General features: G+C 39.4%; 1 protein-coding gene across 1 annotated transcript; it reads left to right on the top strand.

Annotated features, from left to right (window-relative positions):
- The first annotated feature begins 1,140 nt into the window (after positions 1-1,140).
- elf3 (E74-like factor 3 (ets domain transcription factor, epithelial-specific)) lies at positions 1,141-5,819 on the top strand. Its single transcript, XM_034586855.1, has 9 exons — positions 1,141-1,294; positions 1,463-1,623; positions 2,261-2,494; positions 2,808-2,915; positions 2,999-3,142; positions 3,248-3,334; positions 3,573-3,692; positions 3,895-4,090; positions 5,035-5,819. Exons 2-9 carry the CDS (start codon positions 1,470-1,472, stop codon positions 5,144-5,146), a joined length of 1,155 nt encoding a protein of 384 aa, XP_034442746.1. The 5' UTR covers positions 1,141-1,294; positions 1,463-1,469; the 3' UTR covers positions 5,147-5,819.
- Positions 5,820-21,657: the final 15,838 nt, after the last annotated feature.

Below are 21,657 nucleotides of genomic sequence, written 5' to 3' on the forward strand. Positions count from 1 at the left end.
AAGACGTCACCTTTTGTTAGTTTGGCTGTTGACTGATAAAACTGTCCACAAAAGTGACACCTTGTCGTCTAACACACACACACACACACCTTTTCCCAGTACGGATTTTCTTTGTTGTGAACGTGTCTAGCTGGAGAATCTCCTGATGCATTTTTCATGTGTGAAAGGCAAACTCTGACTCCATTGTGACATTTTCCGGAGTTCATGTGAAATAATAAGCTCTAGTAAAACCAAGCTTAAACTCCAGTGATATAATATTGTACTACCAGGTAATTTGCTTTGCTCCTAGTATGTGTCAAGCTCCAAGAATGTTACGTCTGTTTACCACAATGCAACTTGATAGTGCCTTTTATTTGACCCGCCTGCCTAGTGGCTAACCCTGGGTTTTAAGGGCCACACTCAGAAATTGATGAAGTCAGAGTGATGTCAACAGAGTTCTCTTTGCTCACTCGTTGGGCGAAGCTATATTATAATACTGTGTTGACAGGATCCCCATGACTAAGTGACTTAGTGACTCTGGCATGTAAAAGTGAATTGTCCCTGGTTGGTCCCTAGTGGAAGAATATTATAAAATAGCTTTTTCATTTACTAATAACATTGTATATCAGTTAAGTGCAGCAGATGATGAAAGAGAATACATTGTTTGTGCAGTGGAACAAAAAAGCCTGATAAAGACGTCACCTTTTGTTAGTTTGGCTGTTGACTGATAAAACTGTCCACAAAAGTGACACCTTGTCGTCTAACACACACACACACACACCTTTGAGAGAATGAGAAAAAAGATAGGAAACTATGACACACTATACAGGATAACACTATAATTTGCTGAAGAAAATAGAAACTAGTAGTTTGAACTACTTTCATAATTTCTGTGCCAAGTAAAGTTACTCTAACACATTACAGATTACTCCTATTTCATTTCAATACATAATTTTTTTACATCAAGCCATAAAAGCTAGTTGACTCAAATACAAATATAATCTCACTCTAGTTGATGGTTTGAAAGATACAGAGAGAACAGAGAGAAAAGCAGGTTTGTTTTGTTGATCAAGTTCTCAGAAAAGCAGAGGAGGAGGCAACCGGGATGAAGGTGTGGTCAGTTTCAGGTGGAATTCCCCTGAACTCACCTGAGTCCGTCCCCCAATCCTTTAAAGAAGTATAAAGATCCTCAGGTGTAGAAAGAGAAGATCACTGATACATGAACAATAGAATAGAAATTATACAACACAATTTCCCAGTACGGATTTTCTTGGATCATTGTAACTTTGCATCATATTGTGACTTGTGCTATCAGGTAAAGGCAATTTTACGTAACTATTTAACTGAAATGTTAGAGCGGTCTAGTGGAAATGTACGGCTTATGTTACAAAGCTAAATGAATTAGAACTAGCTCTTTTAATTCAAATGGAAAGTTTGACATCCAAATGGTGGGTAAACAAGTTTTGTCTCACATGTTTCTCAGAATCTCCATGTCATCACCGTGCCTCAGCAGCATCCTGACTCATGCCAACCTTACCATGTATCAGACTGGTATCCCTGATGTACTGCAGCAGGAACCCAGTGTGCTGCCCAGCATTAACACTCTTCAGAACAGCAATCCAGCAAACAGCTCTAACATCCACAGTAAGAGAAACACTCATTTCTATCTATCATTCCTGTAAATTAAATTGTATGTGTACTCTGTCACTAAATTTTCCAAAAATGTCAACTATAACCTGGGCTGTGAAAAGTTAATCATTATAGTCCAGCCAGAGTTTCTTACGCAGTCTCAGCTGAAAATGAATCACACAGTAAATCCAATAATTTATTTCAAACCTCTGCCAACAAGACCCTTAGGTCTCTGAACTTTGGCCTCATTTAGATACTGTTGGCTTAGTCATTTACCAGGCTGTTAATGTTTAACCCATCATAACCGTCAGTCACCTCATAGTTAAAACAGCTTGAGCTTTGTTTGAGACACAAATGCAGGCCAGGTGATAATAGAGACTGGAATCAGTCAGCTTTACAAGCAGGTGAACCTGTAGATATGGTGAAGTAAATTAAAGAAGCAAGTGTTGATATTTTTTTGTGTGGTTTGGAAAATATAACAGTACACTGACTTTGATTAAGATCAGGATTTTTATGTAAAAATGAATGTGTCAACATTTTGTTGCTGTTATGCTCATGTCTGACACATGCAGCTACTGCTCAAAAACAGGGATTATTCGACTGCATCCATACTTTAAAGAGTAGCATGTGATTCCTCCATCTCTCTCTGCAGATCAGTGGTACAAGCAGATCAGCCCTCACTGCTGGACAGCAGACAATGCTCTGGAGTGGATCAGTGACCAAGTAGAGAACAACAAGTTTGATGCAAGCAATCTTAGTCTGGCCTGCTGCTCCATGGATGGACCCACTCTCTGCCAGATGAACAGGGACCAGATGATAGGGATCTTTGGCCTGCAACTTGGACCACATCTCCACCAAAGTCTGCAGGAACATAAGACCAAATATGGTAACTGCATCAGTCATGAGGCATGATTTTAAGATTTTCAAAGCTAAAATAGATCAATATATTTTCTTGTTATTTAGATAGTAAAGTAAATGGTTAAGAGAAATTGTGGTCCAAAATTCACAAAGTGCACCAAAATACAACTGGCCTGTGAATAAAATTTTCAGTTATACGTCAATAAAAATATATATGATACTGGGAAGAACAGATTTTACATGTATTCTCAGATGCTAGCAATTTAGTCTCATACATATGCTTTGTTTTTCACTAGAATTAATAATGTTTATGGCCAAAATGTTTTCTTTTTTCTTCCCAGACCTACAGAGCTTGTCAAGGTCGGAGCTGAATGAGACCTGCCAGCTCCTGGACAATTTCCTAGACAGCCTTAACTTCCCTTTGCTCAGCACTATTAGAATTGGCCAAGGTACGTATTATATGTCACATACTAGCATAACAATTATTCTGTGTGGAAATATTCCTAATAATACTGCTACTCACTACCAACAGCTGAAGGCGTTGTCAGCAAGAAAGAGTTTGAATACAGGGATGATTATGATCTGACTACTCTGACCATGGAGCCCATGACTTCTCACAGAGACACTGAGTTGTCTGATAATCAGTCTGACAGCGAGTACAGCTCCTCCTCAAACAGTCAGTATTTAACATGTTTCTCATGTTTGCTATTATCTTCCTCACCTTTTTCTGCCTCTGTTTCCCAAAAATGTTGTATATCAGAAACATGTCTCTTGTGTTCAGGTGGCATGTTTGGCTCCTCAACCCTCGGCTCACCTGAGTCTGGCATTGGCGAATCAGAACCAGAAATCTCTTACCCTCTGATTTCAAGTGAGTAAACCTCTGTGGGCAGGTGTAGCTTCAGAATGTAGAGAAGAAAGATGGTGGTTCCTCCAGTCTGCATGCCAAACTGTCCTTGTGCAAGACATTGAATCCCCCAAATTGATTATGACGGCTGTGCTATCATTGTGGAAATGATGTATGATAGAAAAAGGCAGTGTATGTGACTTTTAACTTGAAAAAACAAGTTTTTAAGTAAACACCTGACAATTCACTGTTTTGTTGACAGAGGTGCACATCAAAACTGAGACAGAAGAAATCCGCTTAAAGCGACCACGGGGGCGACCTCCTAAAATCAGCAGAGATCTTAGCAGCAGCATTTATGAATGTCCAAAGAAAAACAAACACGGTGAGGCAATGTTTGGGGAATTAAGTAATGCTGTATCATGCATCATGTAAAACTGTTCGAAAGGCATCTATTTTACAGATTATACTTGCATCCATTTTGCATTTTTATTAGGCTGCAGATACATACCTGTTGGGCAAGCATGCTTATGACTATACATCAATGTGCACACATTAACTCACTGTGCTCCACTTTTTGTTTATAGTGCCACGAGGCACTCACCTATGGGAATTCATCAGGGACATTCTGATTCACCCAGAGAGGAACCAGGGCTTGATGAAGTGGGAGGACCGTCGTGAGGGTGTCTTTAAGTTCCTCAAGTCTGAGGCTGTTGCTCAAATGTGGGGCCAGAAAAAGAAGAATAGCAGCATGACGTATGAGAAACTCAGTCGTGCCATGAGGTGAGTTAGCAGCGAAAAGTTGTTTCATCCCCTTTCTATAGTATCCACCTCAATCTAAAATGATGGAGCATTTACAGATGTGGTTCAGAGGTAAAAGTGATTAGCATTGTGCCTAGACCTAAAACACAAGCCAGTAAATGACTTCTCCATAAATAAGATGTTCAAACATTGAAAACTATTTCAGATTGTAGCTTTACATGAATTGCTTTCTGATATCCAATGAACTCCAGATAATCTCCTGAAATTCTCCTGAGATTCGGGAGCTTTTGTTGATCGATTAGCTGTAAAGAAAAAGACACGATCACCGAAGTGGAATTTATATGTTTGGCATGTTGCATCACCCCTCACTTGAATGCTCCGGAATTTCAATTGTTGTGAACGTGTCTAGCTGGAGAATCTCCTGATGCATTTTTCATGTGTGAAAGGCAAACTCTGACTCCATTGTGACATTTTCCGGAGTTCATGTGAAATAATAAGCTCTAGTAAAACCAAGCTTAAACTCCAGTGATATAATATTGTACTACCAGGTAATTTGCTTTGCTCCTAGTATGTGTCAAGCTCCAAGAATGTTACGTCTGTTTACCACAATGCAACTTGATAGTGCCTTTTATTTGACCCGCCTGCCTAGTGGCTAACCCTGGGTTTTAAGGGCCACACTCAGAAATTGATGAAGTCAGAGTGATGTCAACAGAGTTCTCTTTGCTCACTCGTTGGGCGAAGCTATATTATAATACTGTGTTGACAGGATCCCCATGACTAAGTGACTTAGTGACTCTGGCATGTAAAAGTGAATTGTCCCTGGTTGGTCCCTAGTGGAAGAATATTATAAAATAGCTTTTTCATTTACTAATAACATTGTATATCAGTTAAGTGCAGCAGATGATGAAAGAGAATACATTGTTTGTGTCTTAATCCTGCACTAATTGACCCTCCTCCACCCTTAGGTATTACTATAAGAGGGAAATCCTGGAGCGGGTCGATGGCCGGAGGCTTGTGTACAAATTCGGAAAGAACTCTAGCGGCTGGAAGATTGAGGAGATTGGTATGGGCATGTGAGTGAACAGTAACAGAGCAGGTAGAAACTAAAAAGCTTATCAGACTACGAGGTCAGGAGCAATAAATTATGCATGTGGCCTGTCTGAAAATAAATCTTGCTGCCCCAGATGTTTAAGACACGAACTTCCCCTCAGAAGGAAGGTGTTGCAGAAAATGTAAGCCAGTGTTTTTGGCTCGAGTAGGTTTTATGAACCAATATTAATGCTGTATTTGTCTTGTATTTTTGATTATCAAAGTATACTATGTTCATAATAGCTAACATATACATCAATCTGGAAAATTGTAAGTTTCTATTAAAATGCATAGTTTTTACAATTGTACAGTAAAAAATCTCGTGTTTGTATTTAACTTTCCTCTACTGAAGCAGGACTAACTCATCCTCAATTGTCATTTACAGTTTAATTTGGTATATATGGGCCTTAAGGTAAATTGTAAATGGTTGCTTTTCTAGTCTTGATGACCACTCAGTAACAATGTGCATTACATGTCTATTGGTATTACTTAGTGTGTTTTCACAATATTTAGTAAAATGTAATTACATCACTTTTCATATGATCATTACCTGTAAAAACTTAATCCATTATGCTGTCATCCACTTTAGACTGATTAATATACTATATACGTGTGTGGATTAATTCTCATGTGTGATAAAATAAAATGGTTTTAGTAGAAATCAATTTTGACATTTATTGATTTCTTTTTTGAGATTTCCTTTTTTCAAAGCTAAACACTGGGATCCTATTTGTACATCTATAGCCATTAAAACAGTTGGAAGATTTGAAAATGCAGTATGATGAGTCACAATTAGAGAATTTATACCCACATATTGTCTACAATGTTTGTGGAACTGACCAGGAAATTTTGCAATTTAACGTAGGTTATTAGGCCCTACTAGTACCTAGTACACTCTGGTGATGACACAGCCATATAGACCTCCCATAACCACTATAATAAGACTTTTGCTAACATGACCTGATATAGTACAACTACAAATGGAATACAGTTATTCACTATTTTCAAACCTGAACCCTATTGTTCCATCTTTTCCAGTCCTAATGATTAATAGGGACCAAAATGTATGGAATCAGTCAAATATTGATCAACACTATAAAGGGCACAGAACACTATGAAGGGCACATCAAATAGAGATGCAGGAATACCATTAAGGTCCTGCCATGCACCAAAACTCAGTCATAAAATCAAGCCTGAAATTGATCCATAATGACAACTCACCAGTTAAGTTCCAAAACCTGTAAAACTTGTTTACTGGAATAGGTTCGCAAAGGGCTTGTGTTACACCATGTCGCACAAGTCTCACTTTGGCTCAATAGGCACCTGCATGCCTGACACAATCATGCAGCCAGCACTTGCATGGAGTAGAAGTGTGTGTGTGTGTGTGTGTGTGTGTGTGTGTGTGTGTGTGTGTGTGTGTGTGTGTGTGTGTGTGTGTGTGTGTGTGTGTGTGTGTGTGTGTGTGTGTGTGTGTGTGTGTGTGTGTGTGTGTGTGTGTGGTTTCTAAATGGTCTTTAGCAGCTTTGTGGTACCATCAATCTCTAATTTATTATAGCAGCAAAATAAAGCTTTGTCTGTCTGCTTCCTACAATTGACACTGGTAGATGGTTGTTTCTGGTTTCAGCGTGCAAAACAGGTATGGCCAGTTAGAGATGACAGGAGATGATTTAATTTAGTCTGCAGCAACAGAACTTTAGTTTAGTGCCAGTGACCTTGTCATACACCAGACTGTAAAATTCCTTTGTTTGCCCTCACAAACGTGATGGTAACTTTGATTTGGTGACTCGTGTCTAGCTGCTGTCAATCTGCTTCATCAGAAATATTTTTTAAATACCCAATTGGGGAACAGGAAGTTCTTATTACAGCAACAGTGACATATATGCATCCATTCATTAACCACTTAACCTTTTTGAGGGTCATGTGCTGCATTGGGCAAGAGGTGGGGTACACCCTGGACACGTCACCAGTGTATTGCAGGGCTGACACACACAAACAACAATTTGCCATTACCTGTGGATAATTTAAAGTCTGCAATTAATTTTACCACTATCTGTAGGTCTTTGGACTGTGGGAGGAAGCTGGATTACCTGGAGAAAATCCACACAGCATGTTCGCCATTTTTGGGGGAAGAAAATCTAAACAGAAAGGCCTGGGTCATATTCAAATACAATAAAAACACTTAACATTTAAGATAAATCCGTGTTTTGCCCCAGAACATTGTCCTCCAACCAGAAGGTTGGTGGTTCAATCCTCAGTCTTCCCCATCTGCATGCCAAAGTGTCCTTGGGCAAGATACTGAACCCCTAAATGGCCCTTCATAGATGTTGAATGCACTAAATGTAGGTCGCTTTGGATAAAAGGTGTGCGTTCCAGAACAGATTAAAATACATACATTTTCACCAGTCCTGACCCACCTGCACAATTTGGTGAGTTTTCGAGTATGTTTAGGCACCCAAAAAGGCATTTGTTTTGTCAGAAGAAAAATTAAAATAAAAACTTTAGCGAAAACAATAGGTCTTTGCACTGTCGTGCTCTGGACCTAATTACAGAAGGTTTGAACATTAGTTTCACATAGCTTCAAACATTCAATAAAATGAACTAGTTCTCAGTTCAGATTAGAATAAGGCAACGAATGTCACTATACTTTATTGTGACTTATTCATGATGTCCTCTTTCATATGATATATGAAAGCTTTTCTGATTAATACAAGCCTTTACATTGTCTCCGTTATTTGTGGAGTTATCTTAGAAATCTCAGCTATCCCTGTGAACAGGTATATTTTATCTGTTTGTCCGTCTGTCCATCTGTCCGTCCAATATTTTCTATCCAGAAAATAAATTCCTGGATCTGTCTGCTGATCATGATCCATTTTTGCTTAATCCTGCTAACAATGAAATGGACAAACACAGATGAAACTAGAAGCGCGCTCTGAGAGTGCATACCTCCACCAAGGCTAATGCCTTATCTCACTATGTCAAAGCAGTTTACCATTAATTATCTAGACTGTAGCAGCCCAACATATTCTATTTTGTCCTGCCTCAGTTACATAATAAACCCCAAAATGTTATGCATTTCTCATAAGAAATTTCTTGCTCGCTCGCTTTAGTTCCTGCAAACTTGTTATCGTCCATGCCGTCAGACCTTACAGTTTCAGCTGCAGCTCTCTCCCTCATGCGAGAGCTTGTTTTTCTCTCTTTAGTATGTGTACCTGTCCCTTGGAATCAGCTGTGTGTGAGAGTGACCTAACCCTGTCACAGCTACTGCCATATAATGAATGAATTGTGTTTACTCTCTCCCAGGGGCGGACTGGGACAATAAGTCAGGCCGGGAATTTGACTCCTTTCCAGGCCACCCTTTTCATGCAAAGCACCAGACCTCTAATTTTGTAGGCTAACCCTATTTTTTTATGTAACGGTTAACAGACTGGTAAACAAATTGGCAGCGCAGTAACTCACTGCCCTCTGCCATCTTTTCAATGATGTCATTATTGTCAAGTGCCATAAGAATCTCCTTCTCTGTTGCCACAACCAAAACAGTGAAAATATGATATTTCCAAGGGATAGTCCTGATATTCTCTGGGTGATAATCTGAGGTGGTGAACTGTCATTGCGAAGTGAAATTAGTCTGTGGAAATAGGTAGCTTCTCAATGACAGTCTGTTATTTTGTTGCTTAAAATTTAGATTTTTCTTCACTATAAAGTGACTAATTATTCACACAGCGGTAATGACAAATCATCATTTTTTTAAGTCTCAATTTTCTATGAAATAGTTTCAGACGCCATCATCATTTTTTATCATTCATACTATTATTTATCCTTACTTCATTTAGTTCAAATAATTTGTATATTTTAATTAATTGATTTGTTAACTCATTCATTAATTCACAGACTGAACAAATGTGACGTCCCATTTACAGGAAGACTGCTTTTATTTTGAAATCACTAACACGCGTAACTTAAAGGAGTAGTTCACCCAGAAATGAAAATTCACTAATTATCTACTGGGTGGGTAAAGTCTTTGAGTCCACAAAACAGGGTAAAAGAGTGTTGCAGCAGAATCTAATACATTTGAAGTAACTAGTTCTTCAGACGTGGTCACTAGTCTGAAGAAGGTATTATCTACCATCAACACCCAACATGGTCTGGCGTGATCGGATCGGATCTTTGCAATATTAATGGTTCATGTGCAATCCACTCACTGTAAATATCTTCAAATATATATCTATTCCTGTCTTTGGACTGTATATACTAGGTCCTCTGGCCAGGGACATTAACGGGACCATGGTGTCCATGTCCAACCAGTCCGACCTGGCAGGGAGCATGGAGTCATTGGTGTGAGGGAGGTCCCAAAGAGGGCTGGAGCTTAGTGCGTCCTGTGTGTCCCGACACCCTGCGAGGTCCCTGAACTTACAAAGCTGGCACTTAACTTTGTAAAACGTCGAGGAGCTATTGAGGCCTTTTTTGCCAGACTCTTGGTAAAAACAAATAACCTGATTACTTTTTTAAACTGATAAAAAGTTTTTGATATTTATTTTTTTCGCCATTTTATGTCTTAATGTTCTCCTACTGAAGGGTTTGCACCTGCGTTTTTGAGTTTCACAGCGGCGTTGGTAGGCAACGAGAAACACTTTTCTGTCTTTTCTTGTTTGCACTATATAATGTCAGTGTTACTGCCTATACTAAAGCTGACTCACTTGGCTTTTCCTCACTTAAGCTCAGATTTTTTTCTTTTTCTTTTGACATTCCATGACTTTGGCCCTTATTCCACCAACTGCCTCTGTGAAGGACATTGTTCTGCCTGCCACCTACCAGTTCATTTAAAGCAGCGGATGGAGGAAGTTACAAACTCTCAGCCTCAGTAACAAAATGCTGGTCAGCTTCAGCTCAGTATAACCTCCTCCTTCCTGCTCAGCTCTAATATCATATTACCACTCATTTATCACAAGAACCAAGATCTTGGAGGCTTGTCACAGACAATTAGTGCTTGTTTTCTGAAAGTAATTTCCCTCTCGTTTTTATTTTCTGTTAGCAAGTCATATTCATGTTAGAGTACCTGAGGTGGTGTAATACCTGCTACTGTGAACTTTTATTATTTCTTTGTATAATTCAAAATATGCTTTTTAATATATGGGAATACTGTATGTATACATATATAAATATATCTTTATCATAATAACTTTGTACAAGATTTTTGTACATGCTCTTTGTGGCCTGCTGCAGGCCGGTTGATTTCCATTACATCAATATGATTTCCATATTTACCACTCCAGTGCTCACAGCTGACTCACAGCAATCTGGAAGCAGACACCCTCAGTCCTCTATGTTCTTGTATGCTGCTCATTTGTTCTCACACACACAAAAATACACACATACAGATGCCACAAGTAGAGATTTTTGATTCAAAACATCTGATGAGCTACAACAGATGATGCAACCTCTTGCCATTTTGCTTTTTGAAAATAAGTTGTTTAATTACATTCATGTTTCTATATTTCTATATATTTATTTTATGTTCCTTACACTTAAGTATTGCATGTTACTTATTACTTGCTAATGTCTTTTTGACTCTTGCTGCTGTAATACTGCAAATTTTCCCATTGTGGTACTAATAAAGGACTTCTTATCTTATCTTATCAGATCGGAGTGCGTTCATAACTATACTTATAGCTGTCCACTCGTGATCAGATCACAAAAACCACATGTTTATACCATGGTGTGTATGGGGTCTCACACACACACACACACACACACACACACACACACACACACACACACACACACACACACACAGAGAGACACAAACACACATACTTCTTAGTTAGGTGAGAGCGACTGAGCTCCTCCCTCTACAACATACCTGCCTAACAGGTAGATTTGGCAACAGGCCAGAATGTGTGTGTAGCACGTAGTTTACTGGAAACCTCATGATCACTGCCAGAAAAAACAGGATAGGGAGGGGGGTGGGTGTTACTGTTATGATCTCAGTGCATTGTCACTTGGTAAACGGACAAAGGGTCATTACACTATTCCCTACAATTACTGATTAAACACGTCTTACACTTTCGTTTTGTGTACCCCACAGTCAACTATACAACTATGGTGAATGATATCATATACATACATATGATATATGATAAACACACATGATTCAGAAAAACTTGCCCACTATTTAGGTCACTCACACCTCTGATCTGCTGCTACATTATTAACTATCCAGACCTTAAGGTTGCTTTCTGTCCCCAGAGTGAAAACTAAACATGGATAGGCAGCATTCAGTTTTTTGCTAGACACACATATGTAAAACAGACTCCCAAAAAACTGCTTGTCCGCAACAGCCTCTGCTCTTTCAAATTAAATTCAGTTGTGTTTGCATGGTGCCGAATCACAACATACATTATAACAAGAAAAGACTCCCTTTTAACTAGCAGAACCAGACTCAGTGTGAGCTGCAGAGAGGAGAGATGGGTGAAAAGGGGAGAGAGATGAGGGAATGTTGTGTAATCAACATATATAATCTCTGTCAGACTGGTTGTTATAATGAAAATGATAATAGTGACACTTATAGTTATGATGATATTATTAACACTAATGTTTCCCGACCGCCCCATCCAGAGAGTTTCCCCTCAAAATCATTGCAAACACAAGCAATGATAATTTTAAATATTGATACAATAAGTACTGAGCGTATGTTCGCTAATTATAAACGCAAAATAATGCATTCTAAAACTTTGACAGTGGCTTGCTCCACTGCGCAACGCTCCCCCTCCCGTGCTCACAAATGCTCTCTCTCTCTCTCTCTCTCTCTCTCTCTCTCTCTCACTCTCACAGAGTTGACTGACTTCCTGAAAGTCGCAGCTTTACAACAGTTAACTAAAAGCAAAGGATGTGTCAGACACGTTACTTTAATTCGACCACTCAGTAGAATAAAACACATTTACATTTAAAAAGGCAGCATATTGTTTTTGTTGTATCATAGTTGAATCTTCAATCCAACCCATGCCACCTTGGTACATGCAGCTGCATCTTCTAACACACGTGAGGTGGTATATCCACAATTAGAATGTTATTTACCCTTAATTTTCAACCTATTTTTGAGCTGTTTGCTTTGTTCTAAATGTCCAATGTGTATATATGTCACGGAATGCTTGGTTACATTATAAATGAAGGTTTTCGTACAAAAATCTCTGATCTTTTATAGATGATAAAGTAGTAATAGTTCTATAATACTGTTTTTAAGATAAACCTACCTAAAGCAATTATGTTCTAAGTGCATTATTTTTTCAGTTATTATTTTGAGATATAATATATATATATGTATCTGTGGTCCCCTATGGCGTCCCCTCTAGGATTTGCTATTGAGAAATTACTCTGTTTATTGTCCCACCCCCAACAGTAAGATAAAAAAATTGGGTCTCCAATTCTCTGAGAGATATTTTGTTTCTTTTTGTGTTTTGTTCCATTTTTCCTCTGTCATGTGATAGAAACGTCATCAAGATACCCACACATAAGTTCACGCATATGTAGCAGGTATTAAAACTAATATTGCATTCCACCAAAAATCCCTCAGCTTTTGTTAATTATTGCTGTTTATTGTATTGGGTATTTTACATGGGTTTGGCGCCCTCTATTGGTCGCGGGCGGACATTGTGTTTATTTTCCCGGCTCTCGCCAGAATGCACTGGAGCTGGCCGAGAGCGGTATGTATTTTGTACTGCGCGACACTAATGTGTAAATTTCTAAGCTGAAGGTATATGTAAGTGTTTAAAATGATTCATTTGCATTGTAATATTATCATAGCAGTCGAGCCGTTTCATTTTTTTTCTGGTTCAATTTCATTTGTGAGTTAGTTCGGAGTGTTTTAGCGAGCTAGCAAACATGGTTTATGTTTCTGTGCATGTGCGTTGGCCTTCGCCATTTTGCGTCCTGAAGTACGCCTGTTGAACCGTATATTTTTTTATGTTAGGCATGTACTGAAGACGAATGACCAACGCTGTTTCTTTTCTTCTGCTAAAACACTGAACAGGTATGTTTTGTTGCATAGGACTCTTGTTGTAAATTGAAAATGTGAATCTTTTCATGATGTGTGACTGTGGTATGAGTGAATGTGATACATTCAAAGACAATTGTAAATCATAGTTATTTATTTTTATAAATCCTTTAGTATTTTTGCATTTATTATTTTTTTATATAGGCCTTTTTATTTTTATTAGGCAAGATTTGTAATTGTACTGAGAATGCATCGGAGCTGGCCGAGAGCGGCATGTACTGAAGACGAATGACCAACGCTGTTTCTTTTCTTCTGTTAAAACACTGAACAGAGCACATTCAGCAGCAATAAAAGTCCTGTGCCGAAAATCAAGTCCCGGTCTTCTACTTCACAAACTGGCACACAACGCAGGTAACCGGCACAAAGGATAGACCGGTTACACATACACAATGAGTCTGAATAATGTGATCATTTTGCGACCAAAGCATGGATATTTTTAGAGTTGAAGGATGGAATTATAGAGTTTGGGATATACAGACATTTTCATTGGTTATTACACATAGTTATTGTTGTTGAATGACTCATAGTTTCTGATTGCGTCTGTCAGTGATGGAGTTGGAGGTGGATGGCTTCAGAAATACAGAAACCCTGGTTACTCAGGCTGAGGGGCAGGTAGTAAACGAAAAGGCAGCTGAGGTAGAGGTGGTCAGAAAGGCTGAGATTACAGCAGGTTGAACAGGACACTACTTAAAAACCACTAATGAGCATGAGGGGAATTTAAGTGTCAAGAAAACAATTGAACAATTGAAATAAAAAAAATAACCAGATGTTGGACTTAAAAATGTGTCTTGAGTCTGGAAAAGGCTCTGTGAAATAGATTTTTTTTTAAATCCTTCCGCATCTATGACTGAGGTTGCCACACAGTGCTAGATGAGCATTTGATTCAAGTCTCCTATTGGGGTAAATGGTACAGAAATTCTCCAATTAAGAGGTCCCAAATCTTTTTATTTTATTTTATTGCACTCTGAAGGGGAGAATGGGCCAGATTGGTATCTTTGCAGGAATGGACGTTTATCAAGGCCAGAGAATGAGGAGACACACAACATTTCTAAAGTTTCTGTCCTCGTGTATATTTAAGGTGTTAGGTTAGGTTAAGGACACGTACAGCGCTGACGTTTACTTTGTGTTTGTTTGAGTTCATGAGACATGTTTAAACACTGTGTGCATGCAGTCCCCTGCTTCACACAACACAAGACGTAACGTGACGCGCACAGTCAGGACATCAGGGTTAAAGTGACGGAACGATCCGGAGTCATGATCCGTCATCATCGATTAATAACTAAAAAATACATGTGATTATCAGTTTTAGTGAAGAGGGACAGAGACAAGCACACACACACACACACACACACACAGAATCGCACACTCCTGCAGACAGACCCTGCAGTCAGTGTCTCATAATAATGAGATACTAAGTCATAATTATGAGATACTAAGTCATAATAATGAGATACTAAGTCATAATTATGAGATACTTTCTCATAATAATGAGATACTATCTCATAATAATGAGATGCTAAGTCATAATTATGAGATACTTTCTCATAATAATGAGATACTAAGTCATAATTATGAGATACAGATTTTTATTTTCTTCATCACAGTGGCGTAAATGGGCTTCCATAACAGTGTCCTCTTGCTATGACTTTCCGTCCAAAAAAAAAAGTGCTATGCATGTATAATTCTTAACAAGACAAAAACAAAGCGAATTGTTTCACTCGTTATAGCTTCTTCTATCATCAGTGCCAGATAAAGAAATGTTCAATTCTAACTGACTAATGGGAGGTTTCAGGTATTTATCCTCTTTGGGACTGTACTTGTGTTAGGAGTTACATGTATCAAGAAAAATTCACACCATGACTCAGGGGACCCTAATGATCCACTAGCTCAGAGGTCTTCAACAGGGGGTCCGCGACCCCTAGGGGATCCGCGGAGGTACTGCAAGGGTGTCGTGGAAGTTTTGGTTGATTAGACAATTTTGTATATTTTTTTAATTTTTAATTTTTTTTCCAACCAATTTTTTTTCCACAAATTTAAATGTCTTTAAATACACATCAACATGAATCCAACATATTGTCTTCATTCTTGGATTTTAACTTACTTTAGGTAAATCTTGTGTCCTGGCCTCAAGTAACCACCATCAGTCTGGAACAAAATCATGTTAAGAATATAAAAGTCCATTAATAATACGGGGTGGGTACGTTTCTATTCAGCGTCTAGTTAGAGCTGTGTACAGTTAAACAGTATTACATGGAGGTTCGTTGTAGGCTCTTTACACCAGAAATGCCCCTGTTTATGGACTCAATGGGCACACAACAGTGACTAGTTGAGAAACCAACACAGCTGCTCATTGGCACATAAATACTGAGCTGGTTACACGTAACAAAAAACGCAGAGCGAGTTATCTGCGGTGCTTTCACACAGTGAGCACTTATGTCCGTCATCTCCATACGTCCCAACATTAATACAAAGGATGTCATGTCGCCCTGGCACAGAAATACTGAGCTGAGTAAGCTTAGCATAACGAGTTACCTGTGGTGCTTTCACACAGCGAGACTTGTCTCCATACTTCCCGACGTAAATACGAGGGCCGCCGCTATTGTTGCCGCCGCACCAAGCGGCTACCAGCCGAGGCACCCCAGCCCCTCTCCCCCCGGCCGTTTCAGCGGGGAGATGTGCGCGAGAGGTGACGTTCGCTACATCCATTGAACCAACAACATGAACTCCGGAGACTCCTAACTCAACAAGAAACAAACCGTACACCATCTAAATACAAACTTACTCTAGTTGAGCGCGCTAAGACGAGCGTATTTGCCTTGTTAATGTTAACTCACAATAAAACACACGTCTTCCAAACTAAACAGAACAAAATAAAAAAACTTCACAGCAGTGAGCTAATCTTTTCACTATTAAAAATTCACCAACTCTAGCCTGGGTGAAATAAATCCTTGATTCACAGAGTTAGCTTGATGTGAATATACGCCGTCCTCTCTGTCTCCTGCCCCGGCTGGAGTGGGTGTGTACCGGTGTTTTTGCGCCGCATGAGCTGAGCGTGTCTGGGCAGCGGCCCCAACTCTTCCCCGGTGAAAGTACGGAGCCACTAACCAGAACTGTAAAATTACGCACACAAACCCGAACAGAATGGAGGACTCTGTATGTTAGCATTTTAGCTCGCTAATCTAACTTGGCAGCTATGCGCCGATAAACGGCTACCGCAAATTACCAACAAACATGACTTATATAATAGCTTGGCTATTATGAAAACTTAACAACATATTCAGGGGAAAATTTTATACCTTACATGTTATATAATTTGATAAGAAAATATGATTTTTATCGTGCATTTGACTTACCTTCTTGTGTGAAAAGGAAGATGGCGGCAACCGGGCGAAGAAATCCCGCCGGAGGAAACAGACGTTGACGTCACAACGTCAGACGCAAAATGGTTAACTTAGAGAAAACTAAATGAGGCACTTTGACTCCAAGAAGATATGTGGATTAAAGGAACAAGCTGTATTATTAAGTTGATAAAGTACACAAATGTGGTCTGCCACCACTCAAGCAGACAACTAAGTGAGATTCATTCAAAACTTTACATTACTTCAACTATTACTCAAATTCACTTTTTAGAGTGTAGCACAAAGGCCAGGTACTGGGATTCCTGCATTGCATGTGCACACTTGTCTGGACCAAGCGGCAACAACCCGGGCTGAGCGATGAGGCCAATGCGGAAGTGCAAAAAGCTACAGTTCCCTGGGTGGCCACTTGAGGCTGGCTCCAAGAAGGAGTCAATTCCCATTGACTCCCGTGATAAAAAGCCAGAATTTAGAGCACAATTAAACCTGTTTACAACCTGGTTCAAAAAATGGTTTCAGGCTCAATCACGAAGTTCTTCTTTCATGACAACTGTGGGGGGGGGCAGATTTTTTTTCGAACTCCCTCGTTTAAATTATAGAGAGGTTTGAAATTACGCATAATTAGGGGCGTGGTCTCTTGAGTAACACCTGGGCACAGTCTATGATGCTGGCACAGTTGTCACTAGCCGCTAGCTAGCCGCAAGCCACCTGCAAGCTGCTAGGTCCACACATAGGTTCAAGTCGGCTGATTTGCGTCACTGCTCTCATCTTCTTCATGGCTTCAGTGCCTTTTTCGAAATATTATGCATGCTAATTTGGACACATAACATGGCTTGCTGTGCATTTAATTGTACTAACAGACCATCTAACAACTCTGTTCACATGTTTTTCCGGTGAGTGAAAATGTATTTTTATTTAATTTACTGTATATATTAGAACCTTAGCAGTAATTAGCAGGTATGGTTGCGCACGATGCATGGCTTGTTAGCTTATGTCGAGATTAAGTTAATTAGCTTGTGTTCGCTGTTGAGAAGCACAGTCCGATGCGGTCCTGATGCTGAATTATGGAGAGTGAATGCTGGTCACAGTAAACCGGTGCGCATTCTAGACATAGTCGAGAAGTGTTTCCATGTAGAATTGGTGATTATAAATTACAGCGGTCAATGTTGTTGTGTCATATAAAACTACTACGCACATATGTAAGCGTGGTCACAGGAATAATAGCTGTTGCCATATATTATCTCTTTAGCATGAGTTTGTTATTGAGGCTAACCCTATTTGTTAATGTTAATGCTATTTACATCTGGCAAGGGGAGATGATAATAATAATAATTATATATTTTATATATATATATATATATATATATAATATTTGTTTCACTTGATGGTGTGTCATTATGTGTGGTTTCAGTGAATACTATATAAGTTTGTGTTCCATAATTGTCAACTTTCACACTCAGTAACACTATTAAACTTATGTAACTTGTGTGTTAGAAACGTGAATATGGCATGAAGTAGTAACTATATGAATATGAAATAACTTCAAATATAAGTGTAACAAATAGGCCCATAATAACACAAAAAGAGGCAATGCAACAGATGGATTATGTGAACTGTGATATCCGCAAAGACTGAAGTTATTGACATTTTATTGTTTGCATATAAATAAGTATGAAGAAGGTAACCTGACAGATATATTATTTTACATATTTTTTGTTTGTGTAGTTTTCGTCTAGGTGATCCTGAGAGGCTAGACCTGTGGATTCTCAATATGAAGAGACAGAGCTGGACTCCGCAGAAGAATTCTCATCTCCGCAGTCAACATTTTGAGAGACAACACTTTAGCATTGACACAAGGGTACACAGAAATGTTTTAATAACTTCTGAAAAAACAAGCAACTTGATGGTTTAAATTGTTTAATTGTTTAATCTTTGAAAGTATTTAAATAGCAACTACAATTTTAGCATGAACTGTGTACTGTACATTTCTACTCTATTTGCACTGAATTTTAAACCACATTGGCATACAGATTTTTTTGTCTACAGAACTTGAACACACAAGCTTTTTCTATCAATAACACTCAGTTACTGTGAAATAACATAATAATATAATGTTTCTTGTCTTTTTTTAGGGAAGGGCATGCCTGAAGAACAACGCTGTGCCTACCATTTTCTCACACTCCAAGGGCAAAGAGGACAACCCAGAGGGAGAGGTAAGTATAATGGTAGGTATGAATGAGGAGGTAAGTGACATTCCTATTTCTGTTGGAAAAAGCACTAAGGAGTTTGTAGATGTAGACAATGGCAGTAGTGGCAAAAACCTTACTGACGATTAGGGCAATGTTGTTATGATGGCAGACACACCTGAACAGGCTGTTGTTACTCAAGATGCAATGGACGACTACAGTTCTCTGACAGTAAATGTATGTGACGATGTTGTTGTGGGTACCAGCATTCAGGCAAAAAAACTGACTGGAAAATGTACAGACTCAGCATTAGATCACTCTCATACAGTTTCAACACAGCTGTCTGGCTGCTTTACGAGTGATCACAGCAACACCATTTTTCAGTCTCCAAGAGCCATTAAAAGAAAAGCTTCTGCTGCAGTAGCATCTCTGCAGATCCCGGATTTACTGCTGCTTCATTCATAGCTTTAAAAGATCATGTTGCTGAGCAGAAGAAGGACAGAAAAGACACAGTTTGTGCATTAATGATGGATGAAATGTACATTCATAAGCAAACAGAGTTCGGGGGAGACCAAATTTATGGCTATGTTGACATCGGTGCTGGTGAGATGGAAAATTGTTGTGGCAACACAAGCGTTGGTTCTTATGGTTGTTGCAATCAATGAGTCTTGGAAGATCCCCATTGCTTACTTCCTTATCAACAGCATGAAAGGAGCGGAGAGAGCAAACGTCATCCGAGAGAGCCTTTTTAGGCTGCATGAAATTGGAGTTAGGGTTGTGTCCTTGACATGTGATAGTCCCTCTCAAAACATCACAATGATCAGAGAGCTTGGTGCCAACCTAGACATCATTGGCATGAGATCTTACTTTATCCATCCTCAGTATCACACACAAAAAATCTTTGTGCTCTTGGATCCATGTCACATGCTCAAACTTCTTCGAAATGTTTTGTCAACAGTTGAGGTTCTGGTTAGAAAAGATGGCCAGCAGATAAAGTGGCAGTACATTGAGGAGCTCCACAAACTTCAGGAGAGGAAGGCTTGCGTCTTGGCAACAAATTAGAAATGGTGCACATTCAGTGGCGCAATAAAAAAACGAAAGTCCATCTTGCAGCCCAGCTCTTAAGTCACAGTGTGGCTGATGCCCTTGACTATTGTGAGCAGGAGCTAAAATATTCACAGTTCAGTGGATGTGCTGCCACCGCTCAGTTTCTGCGCACAATTGATGCAGGCTTTGATGTCCTTTACAGCCGTAACCCACTTGGAAAAGGACAGAAAGCACCCATCAAACCAGCAACAAAACATTGTGCCAAAGCTAAGCTTTAGATGAAACTGAGTCACTTCTCCGAGGCGGACAGTTAAAGACAAATGCAACAGACTTGTACACTTGTATTCCACTCAGAAAAAGATGGGTATGATATGGGTTCATTGCTTGTTGCAGAAGTGCCATGGGCATCTACGAAGACCTGGTAGAGCAGCCAGCTGCCCCATGCCGATACATTCTGACCTACAAACTCAGTCAGGACCACTTGGAGATGTTCTTCTCTGCTATCAGAGCACATGGAGGTTACAACAACAACCCCAATGTCAGACAGTTCCGAGGCAAGGAGGCACTTAAATGCCCCTCGGAACTGTCTGACATTGGGGTTGTTGCCTCACAAGGAGGCACCAGGTGAAAAGGGGCACAGGTAACTGTCTCCTTGGTGACAATACCACCATCCTTGACTCAACACCTGCAACTGTTAATATTGCACGCAGGGTGGATGTGGAGCCTGTGGAAGTGCTTGTGCTTTAGAATGATGTGTTCTCTCACCTTCCAGATGTTGACCACCTGTCTGAGTACAAGGAGGCAGCCATCTCTTACATCACAGGCTTCATTGTGAAAAAGATGAAACAGAGGGTCACCTGTATGCCTTGCTCAGAAGTACTCACCTCAGAGGATTCAGTGCATCAATTTGTGACTTTGAAGAACAGAGGTGGCTTCAGAAACCTTCACCAGGCGTAACTGCAGTTTGTCAAGCTACGGAAAGATGCTTCCAGTGGCTTCTAAAAAACAATGAGGGCAAGGCTCCATGGGGAAAAGGAACAACAGCATCTATAGTTACCCAGGTTCTTTCTGATTGTTCTGAAAATAATCTCTTCCCACAGCTGCACAGCCACATGTTTGACATGCGTGTTGAAGTTAATCATGTCCATGTTCTGGTGAAGATGGTTTCTGCGTTGTATTGCAAAATTAGATTGAACCACATAGCAAGACGAGAGACAGAGAAAATAAAAGAAGGCAAGGTAGTCCGCACAAAACTCACAAAGTTAATCCATTTTTATGGAGATTAAGTTGTTTGGTCATTTCTGAGGCTGGTGGTTTGCATCTTGATGAGTGCGGTAGAACATACAAGGCATATTCTCTATCTTGTCCTATGTTCTAAACCGTCACACCTTTTGACTTTGTTGCCTCTGACAGCAGGTGTTTAGTTTAAAAAGGCACAGAGGTAATGATGTCTGATCTACTTATAGTCCAGGCAAAGTAGCGTTTTACGACAGACTAATTGTAAAAAAAAATGTTTGCAGCTTAGATCATTTCTATGAGGTGTCCAGAACAACATACTAAAAGTCCTAAGAAATCCCAGTTGAGGAAATATGTAAAATTCTCATCAATCCGAGATGTGTGCCAATAAGGCCAGGCAACAATACACCCCAATGGGGCTATTTTTTTCCTTTACTCCTATCAAAATGAAACTTTACACAATGAAAGTACCCATGAAAAGTAAATTCTTTTGTATTACAAGTTTCTTTGAAAATGAATTTTAATATGCAAATGAGCTATACACTAATCGAATATGCCCAAAATACACCCAAATAGGCTGAATTTTTTCCTTTACTCCTACCACAATAAAACTTTACATAGTAAAAG

The sequence above is a fragment of the Hippoglossus hippoglossus genome, chromosome 5, assembly GCF_009819705.1.
Source record: "Hippoglossus hippoglossus isolate fHipHip1 chromosome 5, fHipHip1.pri, whole genome shotgun sequence".
Taxonomy (NCBI): Eukaryota; Metazoa; Chordata; class Actinopteri; order Pleuronectiformes; family Pleuronectidae; genus Hippoglossus; species Hippoglossus hippoglossus.